We start from the raw sequence: 20,941 nt of genomic DNA on the forward strand, positions 1-20,941 counted from the left end.
AAGTTTTACCCAGAGATACCCAAGGCGGTATCAAATACACTTGCTCAAAGATACCCCAAGCGGTATCATAATAGCTTGCCCAAAGATACCCCAGGCGGTATCAAGGAAGCTTGTTCAAATATACCACAAACGGTATCACAAAGTTTTATTCAATGATACCCCATGCGAGATTTATGAAGATCATTCAGAAATGCCCCAGACGGGACATCACCGTCTGAGGTTCCATTGAATGGTTTCAGAAATCAAGGATGCCTCAAGAGTTAATTGTTGAGGGTTGCTTAAAGACCCCTCAGACGGCATGAGAGCCGACTGAGGGTGTTCGAAGAGCAGGTCATGAGCAAGCTATGAAGACCATTGCTCAAACACCCCCCAGGCGGTATAAGCCCAGTTAAGGGTGTGAAGGATCCAAGTCTTGAAGCATAGCATGCATATACCCCAGACGGTCTAAAACCGTCTGTGGGTCTAGTTTCGAAGAGCAATTATCTGAAGACACCCCAGACGGTCCAAAACCGTCTGTGGGTCTGGATTTGAAGAATCTTGTTTGAAGATACCTCAGGCGGCTCCTTGCCGTCTGAGGGCCTATGAAATGAGTTTTTTTATAGGCAATTGTTTGAAGATGTCCCAGACGGGATTTTTCCGGTTGAGGGTCTATTGGATGCAAAATAGTCTGAAGATGCCCCAGACGGCATATACCCGTCTGTGGGTCTTTTGAATGCAACTTCTTGAAGACCATTGATTTCAGATATCACAGGCGGTATATCACCGCCTATGGTCCTATGGAATGCATTATTAAAAGCCAAGGTTTGAAGGTACCCCAGACGGTCCAAACCGCCTATGGGTCTATCATTTAAAGAACAAGGTTTGAAGATGCTCCAGACGGCATGTAACCGTTTGTAGGTCTTTTGAGTGCAACTCCATGAAAACCAGTCTAAAGATGCACAGGCGGTGTTCCACCGTCTGTGGGGCTATGGTATGCATTCAGTGGATAGTCCATTGTTCAAGGATACCTTAGGCGGTCCACAACCGTTTGAGGGTCTATCTTTGAGGATCATAATTTGAAGATTCCCCAGACGGTCCACACCGTCTGTGGGTCTACCAAATGCAAAGCATGAAAAGGGCTTATGGAGTCCCAGACGGTGTATGACCGTCTATGGTTCTACTCAAGCTAAAAAGAAAATCAAGTCAGACGGTACCTGGGTGAATTAAGTGAAGTCCTCAACCGGTATCCGTATGCGTTTGAATGAAGCGACTGGTTGCACAAATTAGCAGCCGGTGTTAGAGCTCTCAAGAAATTTCTGAAAAAATTTGTAAAGTGAAGAGGAGAGAGGGGTACGCCACAATTTATAGGCAAAGTCTAGAAGGCGAATCGCCACCTTCTGCCTTAACTTTTCAAAATTTGAATCCAGGAGAGAGAGGCAGGAAGCAACTCAATCGTCGTCTCCCCTGTGCTTGACACCTGTCACAGGTGACACGTGGTTACGCCACGTCACACTTGTGAGGGGCAAATGTTTAGGGTCAAAATACCCTATGCCACATGGCCCAGTAGAATCATGACACGTGGCAGCCCACCAGAGGCCCAACGGGATCCAATGGATGCTGACACGTGGCATCAAAACCCTAATCAGGGAACATGTCTCCCCCACTATAAATAGAGGAATCCTCCTCATTTATTGGGCATTCTAAATACATACACAAAACCCGAGCAATATTTATTGGGGAATCTCTCTGAATCAGTGAGAAATACCTACTTACCTTCCGCACATTTAATCATCCGTAAATCATACTAACTTGATCGTCGGAGGCGGAACTCCACCCAACCGGAGTTTCGTGGTTTTGCAGGTACAGAAGTCAGGCGCGCATACTCTGTATTGTAACTCTCCCGAGGGACTAAAAACACCCGAAACAGGTGTCATTCATGTTGTTTTGTGCACCCAAGTACATAGTTTGTGATGTAGACCGCATCCTTAAAAGGTTGTGCTGCTACAAACAACTTTGTAATAGTTGGTGTTATTGTGGCCAATTTTTCCTTTAATATTTTATTTAAGTTATTTGGTAATGATATTTTATATACTAGTCGGTAGTATTTTTTTTTTTTGCTACAGAATATTCTAAACCAAACTGTACAGATTGAGAGTACCAATACCGTAAAAGAATGATTTGGGTCTTAACGGGCCGGGTGGGTTGGCCCCAAAATTATTTTAGGATTGCCATAACCGCCGTTAATGCTAGCAGGCCGGGATCAGCCCTCCCAAATTTATTTTCTTTTTTTGAAAAATTAGCTGCCCAAGTCCGTTTATAAGTGGGCCGAGCAGGCCGTGACTAGCGGGTTTTACCATCCATGATCAGCTCTACATCAAATATGTAATTGATTATAGGATTTAGCCTAGTTTTATAGAGAGAGAAACTCGAAAATATTATTCTTGTAAACTTGAAAATATTCTTGAAATTAAAAAAATATACAAATGACGTTATTATGATTTGAAGGTTACATACATTTACTGTATTGTTAATCCATAACAATTTTTCACTCCCTCTCTTTCTATTGCTTTAATTACTTCTTTTATGCTTTAATTCTTTTTTTAAATTTGTTCATGCTTGATTAAATTTCATATGCTTATAATAGATGATTTTGCTTTCAATTTCTATATTGTCCATACATAAGACACTGATCAATTTCATAATTTTAATTTCATGTTAGTAGTTAATATTCTGTTATAATTGCTTGATTTTTTTAATTTATAATAAATTCTTTGTTAGGGTGTATTGGGTGAACCCAATTATGATTGAATTGAGATCCGGATATTAAATTTTATTTCAGTGGTTTTGCATGATTAAACTAATATTTGATTAAGCGTATAAGGCTATGGAGTAGATTTCCTTAGCATTGGTAATTAGGGGTGTACACCGATCCAAAACCGGACCGGACCTGGACCGGACTTGTTTGGACCGTGGACCTAAATTGAGTAATTATGAAGACCAGGGACCAAACCTGAATTAACAAGTCCGGACTTGTTTGGACCGTGGACCTACATATGGACCTGTTTTGTGATTTTTAAACCTGTTGCATAATTTAATAATTACATACAAACCAAAATTATCAATCACAAAACTAAATAAAGTCTATAAAGTCCCGATTCTCAAACACCAAAAATACAATTGAATCCACCGAAAAAACAAATAAGTCCACGAAAACTCATAACATTACATAAATTCTCTTAAGTCTCAACTCTCAAAGTCTCAAGTACTAGAAATACATAAATTCTCCAACGAGTTGTTTTCCCTTTGATCACGTGATTCACACTAATGAGTCCATGAAAACAACTTCATTGTCTACATCGTTAGATTCACCATGTTGCACCTCTGAATAAAATACAATATAGAATATATTAATGATTGATAACAATGAAATAATAAATTTGGTGTAACAAAATTTCAAGTACATAAAATTATTACTACCTTTCTCTATTTCCTCTAACTCTTTCAAATTTTCTTCCACATCAACAATTGGCACTTCCTTAGCTCTAAGCCAATCTTGTGTGCAAAGTAGCGCTTGAACCATCTTCAATACAAAAATATTACACAAATATGTATAAACAAAGTCATATTAAGATATAAGCAAACTTGATTTTATAAAATAAAAAGATAACGATGCATTACCTTAGGAGTTAAAGAACTCCGAAATGGATCTAGAGTACGACCTCCCGTACTAAAAGCAGATTCCGATGCAACGGTCGATAATGGGATGGCTAGTATGTCACGTGCCATGCGATTAAGAATCACATAACGCTGACCATTCTTACCCCCACCATGTCAATGCATCTTGTTCTTCCTCCTCCGGCCCTAATTGATCATTTAAGTACCTATCCAACTCACTTATCGCATACCCACTTGTCCCCTTCAATCGTTTTGCTCTTTCTTTTAGTTTCCTCACATAATCGGAACCCACTCCTTTACTATTATCAATATCCATTGACATATTATCTCCACAATCTGGAATACTAGAAGTAGCATACATTTTTCTATATTCCTCAAATAAAGAGTAAGCGAACTCCTTCACATCATTAGCAAGTTTTGTACCCTTTTCCGGTCCATGCATATCCATTAGTGTCAATTCAACAATGACCATCTTAGAGTGAGGGTCGAGAAGAAGAGCAACATAAATGAATTTATTCATCTTATCCACATCCCCCTAATACTTATCAAACTTTTTTTTTATTGCAATGGCCATAGCTTGAAAATTCAAGTCCTCACTTTGTTCCCAATTATTCAACATATCATACATAGAAGCAATTTCTCCTAAACCTTTATTAGCTGTCACATAATGGGAACCAGAAATTCGTTTAGTCAACAGATAAAACCCCTCTAGAAACAAAACTAACCTCTCCACTTTTTCCCAATCTTCGGGTTCGGGAGGCCTTTCATTGTCATTCAAATCCTCTCCATCAGGAAGAGATAACCCACTAAAAACACGTCGAAACTTCAAAGTCGTTTCCAACATTATGTATGTGGAGTTCCAACGAGTGGGGACATCAAAGCATAAAGAAGATTTTGAATCTATGTTTGCTTTTTGCACAAGATCTTTGAATCTAAGTATTCTTGCAGGGGAATTCTTAACATATTTCACAGCATTTCTAACTCTATCAATGCACACTCCATGTTCTTTAATACCATCCCACACAATTTAATTAATGATATGAGCAATGCATCTAACATGAAGATTTTTTCCATCATTAATACATCTTGTTCTTCTAACCATTCTACTCAAGTGTGCACAAGCAACATCATTTGAAGAAGCATTATCAACAGTGACAGTAAAAAGTTTATCATCAATACCCCAATACTGTAAACATGCCTCAACTGCTTTTCCAATAGCCTCTCCTTTATGACTAGAAATTGGACAAAAATTTATGATCTTTTTATTTAATTTCCAGTCATTATCAATGAAATGAGCTGTAAGACACATATAATTAATTCTTTGTATTGAAGTCCAAGTATCAGTGGTTACAAAATTTTTTTGACATGTCTTAAACATTTCTCTCAATTTCTCTTTTTCACTATAATACAACTTTAAACAATCACGAGCAATGGTAACACGAGATGGAATGTGAAATTGTGGACATGCAACTTGCACAAAGTGCCTAAAACCGGGTTTTTCCACATGCTTAAATGGTAACTCATCAATAATAATCATGTGAACCAATGCCTCTCTAACATCATTCAAGTTAATAATCCTACTCCCACACTTTAATTCACCACTCTCATGTTCTTGATCAAAATACAATTTAGTTTGCTTTTCTTTGCCCTTTTCTTTTTCTATATTAATAGGATTACCGAGACATGATTCTGCATGATTTTTAACATTTTTGGAACCATTAAGATTACCATCAGCAGCAAAAGTTTTAGGACAAAACTTACATTCAGCTCGTAGTTTTCCATTCTCGACGTTCTCTAAGTAATATTTCCAATACTCAGCTTTCCTCTTACTTTTTCTGTTCCATATATACTCCCGCCCCGCTTTTAGCTTCTTATCAGGAGGAAAAGTAGATTGCAATTCTTCCATATCCTTTTCAGAAAGTGGTTGTGACGTTTGTTCAGAAAAAGAAGCAAACTGTTTGGATTGAGAGCTCTCCATCTACAATATAATTATAGACAATATAAGTAATTTTAAAGTAACAATTATATACACATACCATTTTATAAAAAAATTTAAGAGCAACTTACATTGCAAGAATAAGAATCCGTGGTTCCTCCACTCCCTTGTTAGCCCTAGGCAAGTCTGCAAGAATAAGAACAAGAATAAGAATCCCTGAACTGCATACAACTATGTCTTATCAATTCTAAACAAGTTAGCCAACTCAAATCTAAATTCTGAACTGCATACAACCATGTCTTATCAATTTTGATACAAGTTAGCCAACTTATTTAATCATGCACTACGTTTATTTATTTATTTATTTAAATTTGCACTACGTTTATTTATTTATTTATTTATTTAAATTTGGCTTAAACAGAGATTCAAAGGCTGTGAATCTGTGATAGTGTGATCAATTCTAAAACCTGAACCCTAAACTCAAAAAAACCAAAAAAAAAACATAAATTCGAAGACAAACCATACTTGTTATCAATTCTAAACCCTAAACCCTAAACTCAAAAAAACCAAAAAAAAAACATAAATTCGAAAAAAATTCGAAAATAAACCATACTTCTTATCAATTCTAACCCCTAAACCCTAAAACCGTAAACCCTAAACTCAAGAAAACCAAAAAAAAAAACATAAATTCGAAACAAATGAACTAAAAAAAAGAAATTCAACATGCAAACATCAAACAATCATTATAAGCAATTGAAACATGAATAAACATATAAATTCTAACACTTAATTCATTATTTCGAATACAAAATACCCAAACATAATTAGATAATTTAGATTTACATTAAAAAAAAATAACTTACCGGAGAAATGGAGAATCGCGCGGCAGCTGTCTCATGCGGTGGGCGCCTGGGCTTCGCCTGAGAGAGTGAGGAAGGCAGGGAGGTGTCACTGTCGGCGGTGGGCGTTGGGCTGACTGGCTGAGAGATAGTGAGAGTGAGGGAGAGGGGGAGACAGTCAGGGAGTTTGGAGATTGGAGTCTTGGAGATAGCGTTAGGGACTTAGGGTTAGAAATGAAAGAGAACAGAATCGTCAGTTCGTCACTCAAGCAAAGCAGCAAGCAGCGTTAATTTGATAGACAGTCAGGGAGTTTGGAGATTGGAGTCTTGGAGATAGCGTTAGGGACTTAGGGTTAGAAATGAAAGAGAACAGAATCGTCAGTTCGTCACTCAAGCAAAGCAGCAAGCAGCGTTAATTTGATTTTTGATTTTTTTTTTTCTTTTTTTTTTAAAATACAATTTTTCCGGGTTTCAGGTCCGGACCTGAAAACCCCGGGTTTAGACCGGGTCCGGACCGGAACTGGGAACCTTGATTTTTCAGGACCGGGACCGGACCTGAATCAACAGGTCCGGGTCAGGTCCGGTCCGGATCAGGTCAGTTCAGGTCCGGTCCAGTTTTTGTACACCCCTATTGGTAATACAAACTGATATATTGAAGACTTTTTTTACCAAGCTAAGCTTGGTCTAGTGGGAAATATTACACCTTTTAACCTTGAACTTTATTAGGGTGTATTCCCCCTCACTCTCAAAGTGTCTAACCCGCAAATACCGGACTAAAAAAACTGTGAGGTTTGAGGTTCGGTCTGAGAAAGTCTCAATTTATCACATCAGCAGAAATATCCATTTAGCATGGGATTTACGTAATTATGTCAACAATTGTGGGGCCCATACTTTTAATTTCTTTTTTTTTAAACCTAATAAAAATTTATTGATTTATTAACACTTGCTATTTTGTAAACAAAATTTATTTATGAAAGTGATAAACTTGTATTTTCTCAAACTTAATTGACCTTTAATAATGAAAGAGCCTTGTAGGTTTATCATTGAAAATTTAGAATATCATCATATATATTTGAGAAATGATTAGAGGGTAGTCTATACATATATATATATATATATATATATATATATATATATATATATATATATATATATATATATATATATATATATATATATATATTGTTTTTACAGCAAGATACGGGGTGGGCTCCCCACCCTTTATCACAGGATTGGAGGTTGGGTGAGGAATCGAACTCCCACCATGGGATTTAAGATTATCTCTAATCATTTAATGAAAGTTATTAAGGGATTAAAGGCATAGAGAAAATGAGATCGCCAACGACGGACTATCCTACAATTTTAAAAATCTAAAGGGACTATATATAAGAGTCACTACCCCTTCCCTTAAAATTAATAATTGTAATGAATTGATAAGTAGAGTTGTGCAGTTGTGCTATTCAAGCATGACCAAACCCATTTTCAAGGTGTTTCCATATATCTCTAGCAAATATTGCAATAGGGAGCAACTAAACACACTTGACAATCATTGGACCTAAAAGACTTAAATTATTCATCACTTTACCATGTTGCACCGTCCCAAATTAGCATTAGCGCTTTATAGATCTCACATTGGCATATTGCCATATTGTATCTTAAGAAAGCATAATGCATTAATACAGTTATATTCTTGGTGGACAGGCCCATTATTATCATCAACACATCACAGATTCACAGGTTTCTAGTCACCATATTACCAATAGGATTGTCGAACAATTAAGATAATTCATACTAATAAAAATATAAAATTTTACTCCATTCGACAAGAGTTTTAGTTACAAGTACATCATATTATTATGAAACAAAGTCAATATTGATTTGCATGACATTAAAGTGCTCAGTACACCCAAAAATACGATAGATAACCTTAAAACGTTTGCAATCTAAAAATACGCTAAATATTAAAACTCTTTTCCGCGTCAAATAACCTTGAAACGTTTGCAATGACCTGACTTGTTACCAAATTTGAAGGTTGTAGCATTGCAAACTGTCAAAAAGTTATTTAATCTCCAAATTTAGTGGTTGCATCAGTAATGTGTACAACTTAGGCCATACAACCACTGTGATCAGTGATCACACAACACTGAAAACTAAGTAGAATGTTTGATTAAATCATATAAAAAATAGTTGCTTAAAAAACGTATAACAAATTTAAAGAATCAATCAAATTGTATTAACTGAATTCATAATGTTACAGTGTAATCTACATGACTACATCTACATCCCAATTCCCAACAATACTAGCTTAATCATTAGCCAGAATTATATACTAATAGGAGTATATATTATATACACCAGAAACAGAGAAAAATAACACCAATTTATACCCCAAATACTTGTAAAGTTGTAAGTCTTCTAAACTTAATCCCAATCAGAATAAATAAATTCGACTACGCCAAAGAACTAATTAATCCAATATCCTACACCAAAGTACAAATAATATTTTCACAGTTAGAAAATCATTTTTCAAAACTGCTCTGCCCCAGTCAACACAAGGCGAGGCTTCTTCAAAGGGTGAGGACTTTCAACCTCCTCATCCCTTGAAAACACACTCTGCCCCCTCATTTTGAAAAAGTCAACGGACAAAAAGTCAGGCAAAGCGGGCAAGTTCAGGTCAAAGTCCCGCTGCGCTGATCCGCCGCTGATAGTAGACCCGACTCCTTCGGAGGCCGTGACTCCGCTCTTAGCCGTCCTGCTTCCACTCTTGGTTGGTCCACTCCCAATACTACCCTCGTAGTGGCACCGCTTGTGACCTCCCAACGCTTGTCCGGTGGGAAAGCACTTGTGACAAATCGAGCACTCGTGTGTCTTCCCACTGGCAGTGGAGATGGTGGTGGTGGTGGCGGAGGAGGTGGCTGCGGTTGACGGCTTTTCGTCTTCGCTAACGGGTTTCCTGTGGCTAGCTTTATGCCCTCCCAAAGCTTGGTAAGACCCAAAAGATTTTCCACATACTGAACACTTATATACAAGTGATTTAGTATTGCTGCCGCTTATAGTTGGAACTTCAGTTTTAGGCGGTGCGCCGCCTTTGGCAAGCATAAGGAGGCAAAAAGCGAGGTACTCTTCTTCGGATAGACGGGAATCGGGTATTGCGGTTGTGGTGTTGATGGTGGTGGAAGGCGGCGACATCTCGTTTCGAGACCGCTTCGAACGCTTCTTCTTGACCCAGTGATCAAAGGAGCGCTCCTCGAATTTGAAAGGGGCGTGTGGTGTAGTAGGAGAGTTAAGAGCTTCAAGTGCCATATCTCAAATTTATGTAGAGCTTAGAAAAGGGAAGATTGATTTAAAACGATGGAAATTGTAGAAGTTTTGGTTTGTTTTTGTACTTGGAATGAATGAAGAGAAATGAGTGAATTTGGTTGAGTGAAGGAGTGAAAGGGGTGTATGTATATAAAGGGAGGTTGAGAGGGAGGTTGGGAGAAGTTGCGTGACAAGTGGTAGGAAAGTTTTTAGTGATTTTAACTAGAACACTCTTCCTAATTTTAGTAAAATAATAAAATAAAAAAAATTAAAAAAATTATAAATAAAAAAAAAAAGGAATATGAAAAAGGAAGGGGTGGAAGAGTTTAAGTTGAGTTGTTAGAGTGAGCTAAGAGAAGAGTGGAAAGGTGGAGCACGTTTGGGTAATTTAGAAAGTGGACAATTCTTGATGGCTAAGGTCGGTCAATGGAAAGGAGCGTGGGGACCACGAAATGAGACTTGGCTAAGAGATGTGAATTGTGTATTGTTGTGTGTGAAGTGGAAAAGACGACTCTTTCCAAGTCAATTATCATGAACTCTTCTACCCAAACGCGTCCCTAATACAAATATACTTTAAAGTACAAGTAAAAGCCGCCGGCATTTCACCAGTCCAGTGGCAGTTTTGTAATTAAGGACATATTCTATTGTACGACAATATCATACACACTCAAACTATGAGACAGAAGTATCTTTCAATTTTTTTTGTACACGTATTTAGTTGTCTTGTACTCGTATTATAATCCGTGGTTTATACACACGGGTGTACAGTGCTCATCATACACCCGGATAAATAAAAAAAAGGCGGAAAAAATATCTTGTGTTTCATAAAGAACATACATGTATTTGATAAAGAACATGTTTGTATTTGACAAAAACATGCATTACCAAAGAACATAAAGATATAATAAAAAGAACGAGATTAAAACTTAATTAAATTTTCTGAAAAATTACACATTATTAACGGAAAAAATTTAGAGGTGATAAAAAATCTAGTAGGGCCGGGCTATATCATAATTTATCGTGCCCAAACCCGTAGTAAAGTAGCGGGTTTTCGGGCTTTATCTAACCCGGTTTGAGTTTTAACTAAAAATGCATTTTTAGGTTTGCCCAATCCCACCCTATTTCGGGCCGGATCGGGTCGGGATGCGAGTCATGCCAATGTTGATCACCTCTTAAAAAATCCTTACCAAAGATATCATTTCCCCAAAAAGTAGTTTTCTATCTCTCCAAAAAAAATTCAACTTTCCATAATAATTTATTTTTTTTACTCTAATATTATTTTCAATTAAAAATAATTTAAGATTTCAATATCAAATTTCAAATTACCATATGTTAAAAGAACATAATTTATATTGTAAAGTACATATAGTTAATACCTAAATAACACACTAATCAAACTTAAAGAATATACGATAATAAAAGTAATTTAAATATGACATATGATAATAAAAGTAGAATTTGGGCATCACTACGACCTTAAAGAACATACACGCCAAATTCAAAGAACATACTTTGTATTATTAAACCCAAAAAAACATATATGTTTATCAACATATGTTAAATAACATAAGTTATAATGTAAAGAACATATAATTTTACTCAAAGAACACACTGATCACACTCAAAGAACATATTAAAGGTATGTTCTTTGTCAAACATTGGTATGTTCTTTATCAAACACTACATGTTCTTTCCGCCTTTTTTTGTTTACCCGGGTGCACTACGAGCATGGTGCACCCGGGTGTATTATCTAATTTTCACTCGTATTATGCTTCTAGTAAATTTAGTAAACACAAACTATTGGGTGCGTCCGCCTGCATCTAACAGTTTGTGCGGTTGGGTTAAAATCCTGGCCAGCTCATTTTTATTTTTTTTTTATTATTTTTTTTTTGAGAAAGGCCCATATAAGTTTAAACTCAATTGTCAACCCATATTTTATTTTTCCACTTATTCCACCATTTTCAACTCCATTTTCTTATTCCAAAAAAACCGCCATTTTCAACTCCATTTTCTTTTCTTCTTCGCTGCAGTTTCTACTAATTTTCTCTCTTTTCTCTCTTCACTTCTGCAATTTCTACATTATTCAGTTATTTTTCTTCATTTTCGCCTATGTATTTCTTCTTTTATGAAAGATTTCTCAATTCAATATTTTCGTAAATCCAAAAACATGAGGTCGAAGAATGCTAATCGTCCACCATTGAATGTTACGGAAGAACATCCTAATGATTTACTTTTTTCAAACATTAGGTATTCAGTTTTTTCCTAAATTCTTAATTCCTTACTTTGAATTGTTTTGATTTAGGTTTTTCGTCATTTTTTTCTATTATGATTTCACTTATGCTTTGTTGGCTTATATCATTATTGTGTTTACATTTGAAAAGTATTTTTGTTTTCTGAGATCATCATAAATATGGCTTATATGATCTGTGTTACTTAATATCTCTTGGCTTATATAAGTATTTTGTTGGGTCATATGTATTTATTTTTGTTGCCTGATATTTCTTTTCTTATAATTTGTTGGCTTATATCAATATTTTATTTGGCTTATATGTATTTTTTCTTGGCTTATACCATTAATTTGTTAGCTTATATGTTCTTTGTCTGGTTCAATTATTTTGTTTTACATGTTTCCTTTGCTATCTTATTTATTAGTTGCTACCTTATAAATTCTTGGCTTATATTATATAAATTCTATATCTATATCATCTATTGCTTGGATCAAAAGACCTATTAGTGGAATGATATCATCTATTGCCATGACATATCATCAATTGGTTATATGATATTATATATTATGTGTATGTTATCATTCAATTGATGAATGATATCATTATATTATTTGTTGTTATCATTCACTTGATGAATGATATGATTAACTTGTTGGCTGTTATCATTCATTTAATAAATGATATTGTAATTTTTTTTTGTCTTTTTTTATTTATTTTTTAATTATTTTCCTTTTATGCATATGTTTTCCCAGTTCATGAGAATAATCATTATGCAATCATAGTGTTTAATACAATTGCAAGATACAAGAACAAAATAGCAGCAATTGAGATTATAGATAATCGAAGCGATAACATTATTAAATTTAATAATAGAGAAGATTTGTTGGTAAGTAATTTATATATTTTAATATTACATATTGTTTTTAATTTATAATAATAAATTTGACTTGATTTTTTTTAAGGCTGATGCTTCAAAAATCTTATAAGTTTTTCAAAAATATAAAATTCTTTAATTGTATTACTTGGGGTGACACTGTATACCGCAATTTTAACTGGAGATCAACCACTGAAGGTGAAGATTCCGGTCTATATGCAGTCAAGGTTATGGAGTTATATACTGGTGATTTTGATGAAAAACTCTCTGAACTGTGTTCGGTAATTTTTTTGACTTAATCTATTTTATTTCTTATAAAAATGTATTTTTCTGATTATATATACTTCCTCCGTTTTTTTTTATTGCATCATAGGGTTTTGGAGGCAAAATTTGGTAGTGGAAAAAAGTAAGAGAGAGAAACATAAAAATACAAAATTGTTCATGTAATGTAAGATAAAATAAAAAGTAAGTGTGAAAAAGTAAGGGTATGTTGGGTATTTGCAGTGTGAACATAGATATTTTTTATCCTAAAAAGGAAATGATGCAATAATAAGTAAACTTCCTAAAGTAGTAAGTGATGCGATAAAAAAAGAACGAAGGAAATTATTTGTTTTTTGTTAAACTGAAAACAAATAGGAAATTATTTAGATGTAAGCTTGCCATTGAATTGGTGTTTCTGCGACAGAACAAATATCTTCCTGAAGTTACAAAAGACCTTGCTAGATTTTGTGAAAGGAAGCCTGAGATTTTAAAACAACAGAACCAAAGGAAGAAAGAAGAAATTGAGCATGATGCAAAATTATTATTGCTGGAGCAAAAGAAAAAGCAAAAGAAAAAGCAAAATTCTCTTGAAAAACTTAATAATGTACGATAAAGAGGAAGTTAATGAGTAGTTTTCACCCTAAAGAATATATAAAATCAACATTATTATATATAGTATAGTTTTTACCCTAAAGAATATATAAAATCAACATTATTATACATGTATATTTTGATTTAGATGATATGACTTTATAAAATACAGAATATTGTTGACTGATTTGTTTTTTTATATATATTATTTGTTGGCTTATTTGTTTTTTATTTGGCTCATATGGTTTTTTTTTTTGTTTTTTTTTTATTTTGCTAATATGTTCTCTGTTTTGGCTTACATCTTTTTTAAATTGGTTGAAATCATAAAATACTAAGCTAAAATGTTATTTTTGTTAGGTAATTTTTTTTATTTGGTTGGTTGATACTTTTTTATATATGTTTTTTGTTGGCTTATTTCATTTTTATTTGGCTGATATGCTCTTTTTTACTTGTTGATATGTTCTATTTCTTGGCTTACATCTTTTTTAAATTGGCTAAAATCATTACTTTCTAAGCTGAAATGTTATCTTTGTTGGCTTATATGGATTTTATGTTGGCTGATATATTATCTTTGTTTGCTAATATGTTTTATATGGCTGGCTGATACGTTTTTTATATATATTATTTGCTTGCTATTTTTGTTGAGTAATATTTTTATTTGGCTAACTAATACTTTTTTATATATGTTTTTTGTTGGCTGATTTCTTTTTTATTTGGCTGATATGCTCTTTTTTACTTGCTTATATGTTCTATTTGTTGGTTTAAATATTTTTTTAAATGGCTGAAATCATTACTTGCTAAGCTGAAATGTTATCTTTGCTGGCTTATATGGATTTTATGTTGGCTGATATATTAAATTTGTTTGCTGATATGTTTTATTTCGCTAGCTCATACATTTTTGATATATATTTTCTATAATCAACAATGAAGAAATTATATCATATTAGCCAATAAAAATATCATATCAAGCAACACAAGTATCATATAGGCTTATAGTTTTAATATATTAGACACCAAAATAAACATATTAGCCATTCAAAAAACCATTTAAGCCAAGATAAATATTGGATATGTCATATATATATATATGTATATATATATATATATATATATATATATATATATGTATATATATGTATATGTATATATATATATATGTATATATATATATGTATATATATATATATATATATATATATATATATGTATGTATATATATATATATATGTATATATGTATGTATATATATATATATATGTATATATGTATATATATGTATGTATATATATATATATATATATATATATATATATATATATATATGTATATATATGTATGTATATATATATATATGTATGTATATATATATATATGTATGTATATATATATATAATCAAGATCATGTGAGAACCGAGGTCTATAATAGGAACTAGGAACTTATCTGAACCGTTAATCGCACATCATCTGATGGTCATCATCTAACTCGCCTCATTAAGGGTAGTTTCGTAATATCGCGTTTCGAATGACTATCCTAATTTTTCCTCTGCATTTTTTTGTCTTTCTCTCTCTACTTCAGACTTTCTCTCTCTTCCTTCTATGGCAATTTTTTTCGCTCTTCGTTGTTCGCTCCATGCTCTTGGTTCTTCAATTCGTTGTTCAGTTGTTTCTGGAGATGTTAGTTTTAGATTTTTTTAAATTTTTGTTGTTTTATTTTTATTTTTATTAAATTAGGGTTTTTTCTTAAGTTATTTGATTTTTTATTTAATTTGAATTTGGTTTTTTGTATTTTTTGTTTTCAATTCAATTTTGGTTTGCATTCAATTAAGATTTTAATTTGTTAGTTTCATGAATTTCCATCCTCTTTGAATTTCAATTTCATTAGATTTATGAATTATGTAAATTTTTCTCCGATTTCCTTAATTCCTTATTTCATTAGTTGTTTATAAGTTAAAGATTTTATGTCCTTATATTTGAATTTCTATGTTATTTAGCTTCGATTTGATTAAAATATAATCAAGTTTGATGTTTGATCCAATTAATTTGAGATATTTATAAAATATGTAGTAGTTTGCAAATTTTAGGACTGTAGATAATGATTATATGTCGTACACATTGATGATATATTATATGAATTAAATTGAATATTGCCTTATTGCATGGTTTTAATTGAGTGGCATTGTTTTTACAGAGTAATTATGAATATGGGTTGATGATAATAATTTAATTTTGAGCTCATATAATTTACTTTTGAGTTGATGGTAATAATTGAGTTCCGTATTTTGTTGTGTGGTGGTGATGTTAATGGCTGCGTGGAGCCGTTGAAGTTGCTGTGTGGGTTTGTTATTTGGTAGTAGAAACTAGGATATTGCAGATTTTTCTTTTGGCCTTAGTCGTGTGACTGCTGTGGTTGTTTGTTGCTGTTTGTGGTGTGGCTAGTTGTTGTGTGGGTTTTCTTTGTAGCCTTGGGTGTTGTGTGAATGGTCTGGCTATATGTGGTGAAAGAGCACAGGGAAAAGGGTGTGGTGCTATGTGTTGGTTGCTGTTGTTTGGGTGGATGAAAGAGCTAGGCTGGTGGGGCTTTGCTTGCCAGTAGCCGATGGTGGTTGATGTGGTTTATTCTGCTTGTCATGTATCTTCTCTGCATCGCTCTAGTATATCAGGCATATTAGATGTATAGAGTATATAAAAAGGGATTATAGGGATCTGAATGCATTTTGTGCATTCCACTACAGTATTGCTGCATTATGTAATGATATTTTAGTCAATTTTATCTCTAATAATTTTGATACTTTGTGTATTTTCAGGTTGATTGTCCTAAGTATCCAGGCTTTTGTATAGCACAAGAAAGGAAGGAATGTATCCATTTGTTGAAATATTTCATACCCCAAAGCAAGTATGTCAGATCCTTCTATATCTAATACTCTGTAGTCTTTTGGGATTTGGACTATGCAAGCATCAAGTTTTAGGATCATACCTCCTTTCAAATTAGATTTACTTTTGAGATCGTTTTATTTTTATATTTACTTTTTGAGTAATTTTCTTTACTTCGACAATATACACTAGCCTACTAGCTCAATAGGTAGAGCATTGTGCAAGTGCACAAAAGATGTGGGTACAAATCCCACATAGGTTTATTTATGAGATGAAATTATTTCTTTCAATTATTTGTGTGTATTTCATTCAATTTACTTTAAAGTCTTTTTTATTCACTTTAGATTCTTTTTTATTTACTTTTAAATACCCTAATCTTCTTGCTAGTTGGAGGTCGTATCTTAATGCGAGAGCTTCAACAATTGCAGGAGAAGTGTAGTATGAGCATACTTTTCCAGCAGATACAACCTTATCCAACTCATCCATGATCATTGTCCCAAGCCTAGTAGCCCGCCCCACTCAAACATATGCATCCATATCCATCTTCTTGTAAATGATCGGGTTGAGTGCTGCTGCCCTGCCAAGGCTGCAGCTACTGCCCTGCCAAGGTTGCAGTTGCTGCCCTACATGCCCTACCAAGGCTGCTGCTACAGCTACTTGCCCTACCTAGACTGCTGCTGCAACTGCTTCCCTACCATGGCTTGTTGCTGTTATGTTATTCTGCTCTACCGCCTGCTGCTGCTATGCTACTTTTGCTTTGTTGCCTGCTGCTATAAATGCTGCTCGGGAGTTCTTAAAGTTGAGCGAAACGGGAAGTTGTTGTGAGCAAGAGTGCAGCCTGTGCAGGAGGAGCAGCTGAAGCATGAGCTGAAGTAATATTATTTATTTACTTTATTGATGTTTTAATTTACTTTTTAGCCTTTTTTATTTACTTTTGAGCTGAGGTATTTTGAGTTCAACACTTTATCACCAAACAGTGACATGCCCCATTTCCAACTCCATCCCTACCCAAATACGAAATAAAAGAACAAAACTATGTTATCATAACCAAAGGCTTTATTGCAATTACTTTATATATTATTTTATTTACTTTTAAGATCATTTGGTTTACTTTTGAGTAATTTTTTATTTATTTTGAATGTTTTACATAGACTAGCCTACAAGCTCAAGTCTTCATTTGCATGACAAATTTTCTCTATACAATTAGTACTACTTAAATAGATTGATAACACTAGCCTACTAGCACAATCGATAGAGCATTGTGAAATTGCACAAAAGATCTGGGTTCAAATCCCACATAGGTTCATAATCTTATACTACGTATTTAAGAATTCATAGCAATTGGAGACTTTCAATAAGCATTTCTTCATAGCAATTTCCTAATTTTAGAAGTAGAGAAGGTGAATTTCATTTCTATTTACTTTAATAAATATTTTATTTACTTTAACTTATTTTGTATCTACTTTTATTACTAGAAACTCAAGCTCACTTATCTAAGGATTAAAGATATGTTCGCCCTAGACTGAATGGATGACGTTAACCCATGCTCTAATTTGACCCGTCTTTTTAAGTTTACCAATTTGCTTTTGAGTAGCTATAATTTACTTTTGAGTAAATACTTTTGAGTAGATATAATTTACTTTTGAGTAAATACTATTTACTTTTGAGTAAATATTATTTATTTACTTCTTTTTTTACAAGATATTATTTATTTACTTGATGCTATTTTAATTTACTTTTTATCGCTTTTTATTTACTTTTAAGCTATTATGATTTACTTTTGAGATACAATTATTTACTTTTGATTTCTTTTTGAGCTATTTTAAATTACTTTAGAGATATTTTTTAATTACTTTTTAATTTCTAAATTTACTTTAAAAATAGTTTGATTTACATTATGGGTTTTTTTATTTACTTTTGAATGTTATGCAGACAATATTTCTAACTAGCCAATACCTTTTTTTCTTTGTGATATTAGAGAAAGGTGAGATTGTTGGAGTTGAAATAGAGCTTAGTTTTTGACATGTAGCTAATTTACTAATACATATACATCTTTTCTTTTGACATATACTTTTTATTTATTTTGATTTACTTTTGAGGCATTTTAATTAGCTTTAAAGTGTTTTATATTTACTTTTAGCAATAACCTATGTAGGAATTGAACCTACACCTCTATGCATCCGCATAGTGCTCTACCACTTGAGCTAATAGGTTTACTTTTTTTTTTTTGAAGGAACGTCAGGCGAGCAATATTATTAAGTTAAATCAAGCTCCGCCAAAGTTAAAAAGTTTTGGGGAAAATTGTCAAACCATACAAACATCGACTCACTAGTATCGTATCTAGAAAATAAGGTGTGCTAACGTATTACCCGCCCGACGAATATGACTACATTTGAAGGAAGTGAAAGCCTGCTTCAATCTCTTAATGTCTTCGTACAGTAGCATCAAAGGAGAGTATCCTGCAGCTTCATGCTCAATTTATGCACTACATTATGCGTGTTGCCCTCCAATTCAATCTTCATCAGCCCCATTTGGCGTGCAATCAGAACCCCCATTCTCGGTGCTGCAACCTTAACGAGCTCCACATCCCACCTCGCACCCACCCTCTGCACTACTGCAGCAGCTATTATGCACCCCTTTTCATTCCTAATGGACACACCCAACCCCATAAATCCGTCTACACCAATGTGAGCATCAAAATTTATCTTCACCGCACCAATAGCAGGGCAGCACCTCCCATTCAGCAACGTCCCAGCAGGCATTGCATGCTTGAAAACTCTCGCTGCATACTTCCTATAATTGCGCAACATTTAGGCTTAATTTGAAGCAATATGCACAGGATCAGCTACATTCCCTTGGTAATTTTCTCATTCCTACAAAACCAACAAGCCTAGGCCAACACACAAAATAAACCTAGTTCATTCTTATCAATTCTGCTAACAATCCATTGTAATCGCACTGTAAAAGATGTAGCTGGGACGTCTACCAGCAACTCTCTGAAATTACTCTATGCCTAGATAAAAGAAGGATCTTGACAGTCAAACAAGGCATGAATAATATTCATTTGCTATCCCACAAATCTGACAGAGGCCATCCATAGCAATGTCGCGATGATGAAGTCGTTCTTTACAGCGAGGCTCCCCTTACACGCTCTCCAAATAAAGTATTTTTTATTCACTTTAGATTCTTTTTCATTTACCATAAACCTAAGGCCATATTTTTCTAATTCCAAACTTGAAATATGCTTCTCCTAAGTAACTTACCATCCTCTGCATTTTTCCTTTACTTCCCTTGCAGAGTTTTACTAGTTTTATCATCCTCCAACATTTATCCCACTCTTTACCAATGCATTATTTTACTTTTATAGTGATTTTATTTACATGTGCACAATTTTAGTTTACTTTAACACATTTTAGTCACCAAATTATACAACTGACATTCAGATTTACAAAGAACATAAACACCAGAACAATTATTGAAAATTCAGCACCAGAACATAAGTCAATGGCATTTAGATTTATGGTTGACGATTATTTAATCCTCAACCATAATCTATTTGATTATCTACTTTGAGAGTAGATTGGTGTACTTTAAAAGATATCTAGTTTACTTTAAGTGGAATTATATTCAAGGCCACTTCTAATCTAGGATAAAGACTCAGCCTATACAAACTTCACAGTCTCCTTTCATCAATCTTGCTGCCAGCTTATCCTACACCCAAAAATTAACGCTAACCTACACCACACCACAACAACAACACAAAATAGTCCATAAAACCTCCTGCTATCTACAACAACAAACACAGCAACAACAACATCTACCATTAAACTTATTAAATCATTAAAGTTAAATCATAACATTGGTCTTTATTAATGCAAAAAATTTCGGCACATTCAGCAATTCATCCGTCTCAATTCGATTTACAGCAGAAGAACTCCAAAATTCTAACACATTCAACAATCAATCCATCTCACTTCGATTTGCAACAGAAGAATTCCAAAATCTACATCTCCCTTTGATTTTGATAGCTCATATATTATATATCACCGTGTCAATGGAGTAGAGGAGAAAGAAAATGGTAGAGGAGAACAAAAATGGCACAAATCTGGGTTTTACCTAATTTGTATTGAAAAATTGCACAAATTTGGGTTCAAATTGTAGATTTCAAGACGATGATGAGTTTCAGCAACATGAATTTCAAAAATTCATGTTGAATTGATAAGATTTGATCTTGAATATGGTAGAGGAGAATGAAAATGGCGTTGGTGAGGAGAGAGAAAATTGCGGAGGAGAGGAGAGAGAAACTCAGTCAATTCATCTGATTTAATTTGGGTCGTTAGATCGTGCGCTTTTGGTGTTAGATCTGACGATCCAGATTAGTTCCTAG

General features: G+C 33.8%; 2 protein-coding genes across 2 annotated transcripts; both read right to left on the reverse strand.

Annotated features, from left to right (window-relative positions):
• Positions 1–4,189: 4,189 nt before the first annotated feature.
• On the reverse strand, positions 4,190–7,098 carry LOC110724330 (zinc finger BED domain-containing protein RICESLEEPER 1-like). The gene is made up of 4 exons (XM_021903753.1): positions 6,454–7,098; positions 5,020–5,776; positions 4,754–4,857; positions 4,190–4,609 (listed from the first exon to the last, which is right to left on the reverse strand). The coding sequence occupies exons 2-4, from the start codon at positions 5,630–5,632 to the stop codon at positions 4,190–4,192; spliced, it is 1,137 nt and encodes a 378-aa protein (XP_021759445.1). The 5' UTR covers positions 5,633–5,776; positions 6,454–7,098.
• Positions 7,099–8,648: 1,550 nt separating this feature from the next.
• LOC110724416 (zinc finger protein ZAT10-like) lies at positions 8,649–9,925 on the reverse strand. The gene has a single exon (XM_021903834.1). The coding sequence runs from the start codon at positions 9,730–9,732 to the stop codon at positions 8,956–8,958; it is 777 nt and encodes a 258-aa protein (XP_021759526.1). The 5' UTR covers positions 9,733–9,925; the 3' UTR covers positions 8,649–8,955.
• Between the last annotated feature and the right edge of the window lie 11,016 nt (positions 9,926–20,941).

The sequence above is a fragment of the Chenopodium quinoa genome, unplaced genomic scaffold (assembly GCF_001683475.1).
Source record: "Chenopodium quinoa cultivar QQ74 unplaced genomic scaffold, ASM168347v1, whole genome shotgun sequence".
In the NCBI taxonomy this organism is placed as follows: Eukaryota; Viridiplantae; Streptophyta; class Magnoliopsida; order Caryophyllales; family Amaranthaceae; genus Chenopodium; species Chenopodium quinoa.

What these genes read in the sequence shown, in the direction of transcription:
- LOC110724330 (XM_021903753.1), bottom strand. Translation starts at nt 5,632, where the DNA reads ATGGAGAGCTCTCAATCCAAACAGTTTGCTTCTTTTTCTGAACAAACG. An exon ending in GAGAGAAATGTTTAAGACAT is followed by an intron (nt 4,858 to 5,019) that starts GTCAAAAAAATT and finishes TTGGAAAAGCAG; the next exon opens with TTGAGGCATGTTTACAGTAT. An exon ending in GTGCACACTTGAGTAGAATG is followed by an intron (nt 4,610 to 4,753) that starts GTTAGAAGAACA and finishes AAATATGTTAAG; the next exon opens with AATTCCCCTGCAAGAATACT.
- LOC110724416 (XM_021903834.1), bottom strand. Translation starts at nt 9,732, where the DNA reads ATGGCACTTGAAGCTCTTAACTCTCCTACTACACCACACGCCCCTTTC.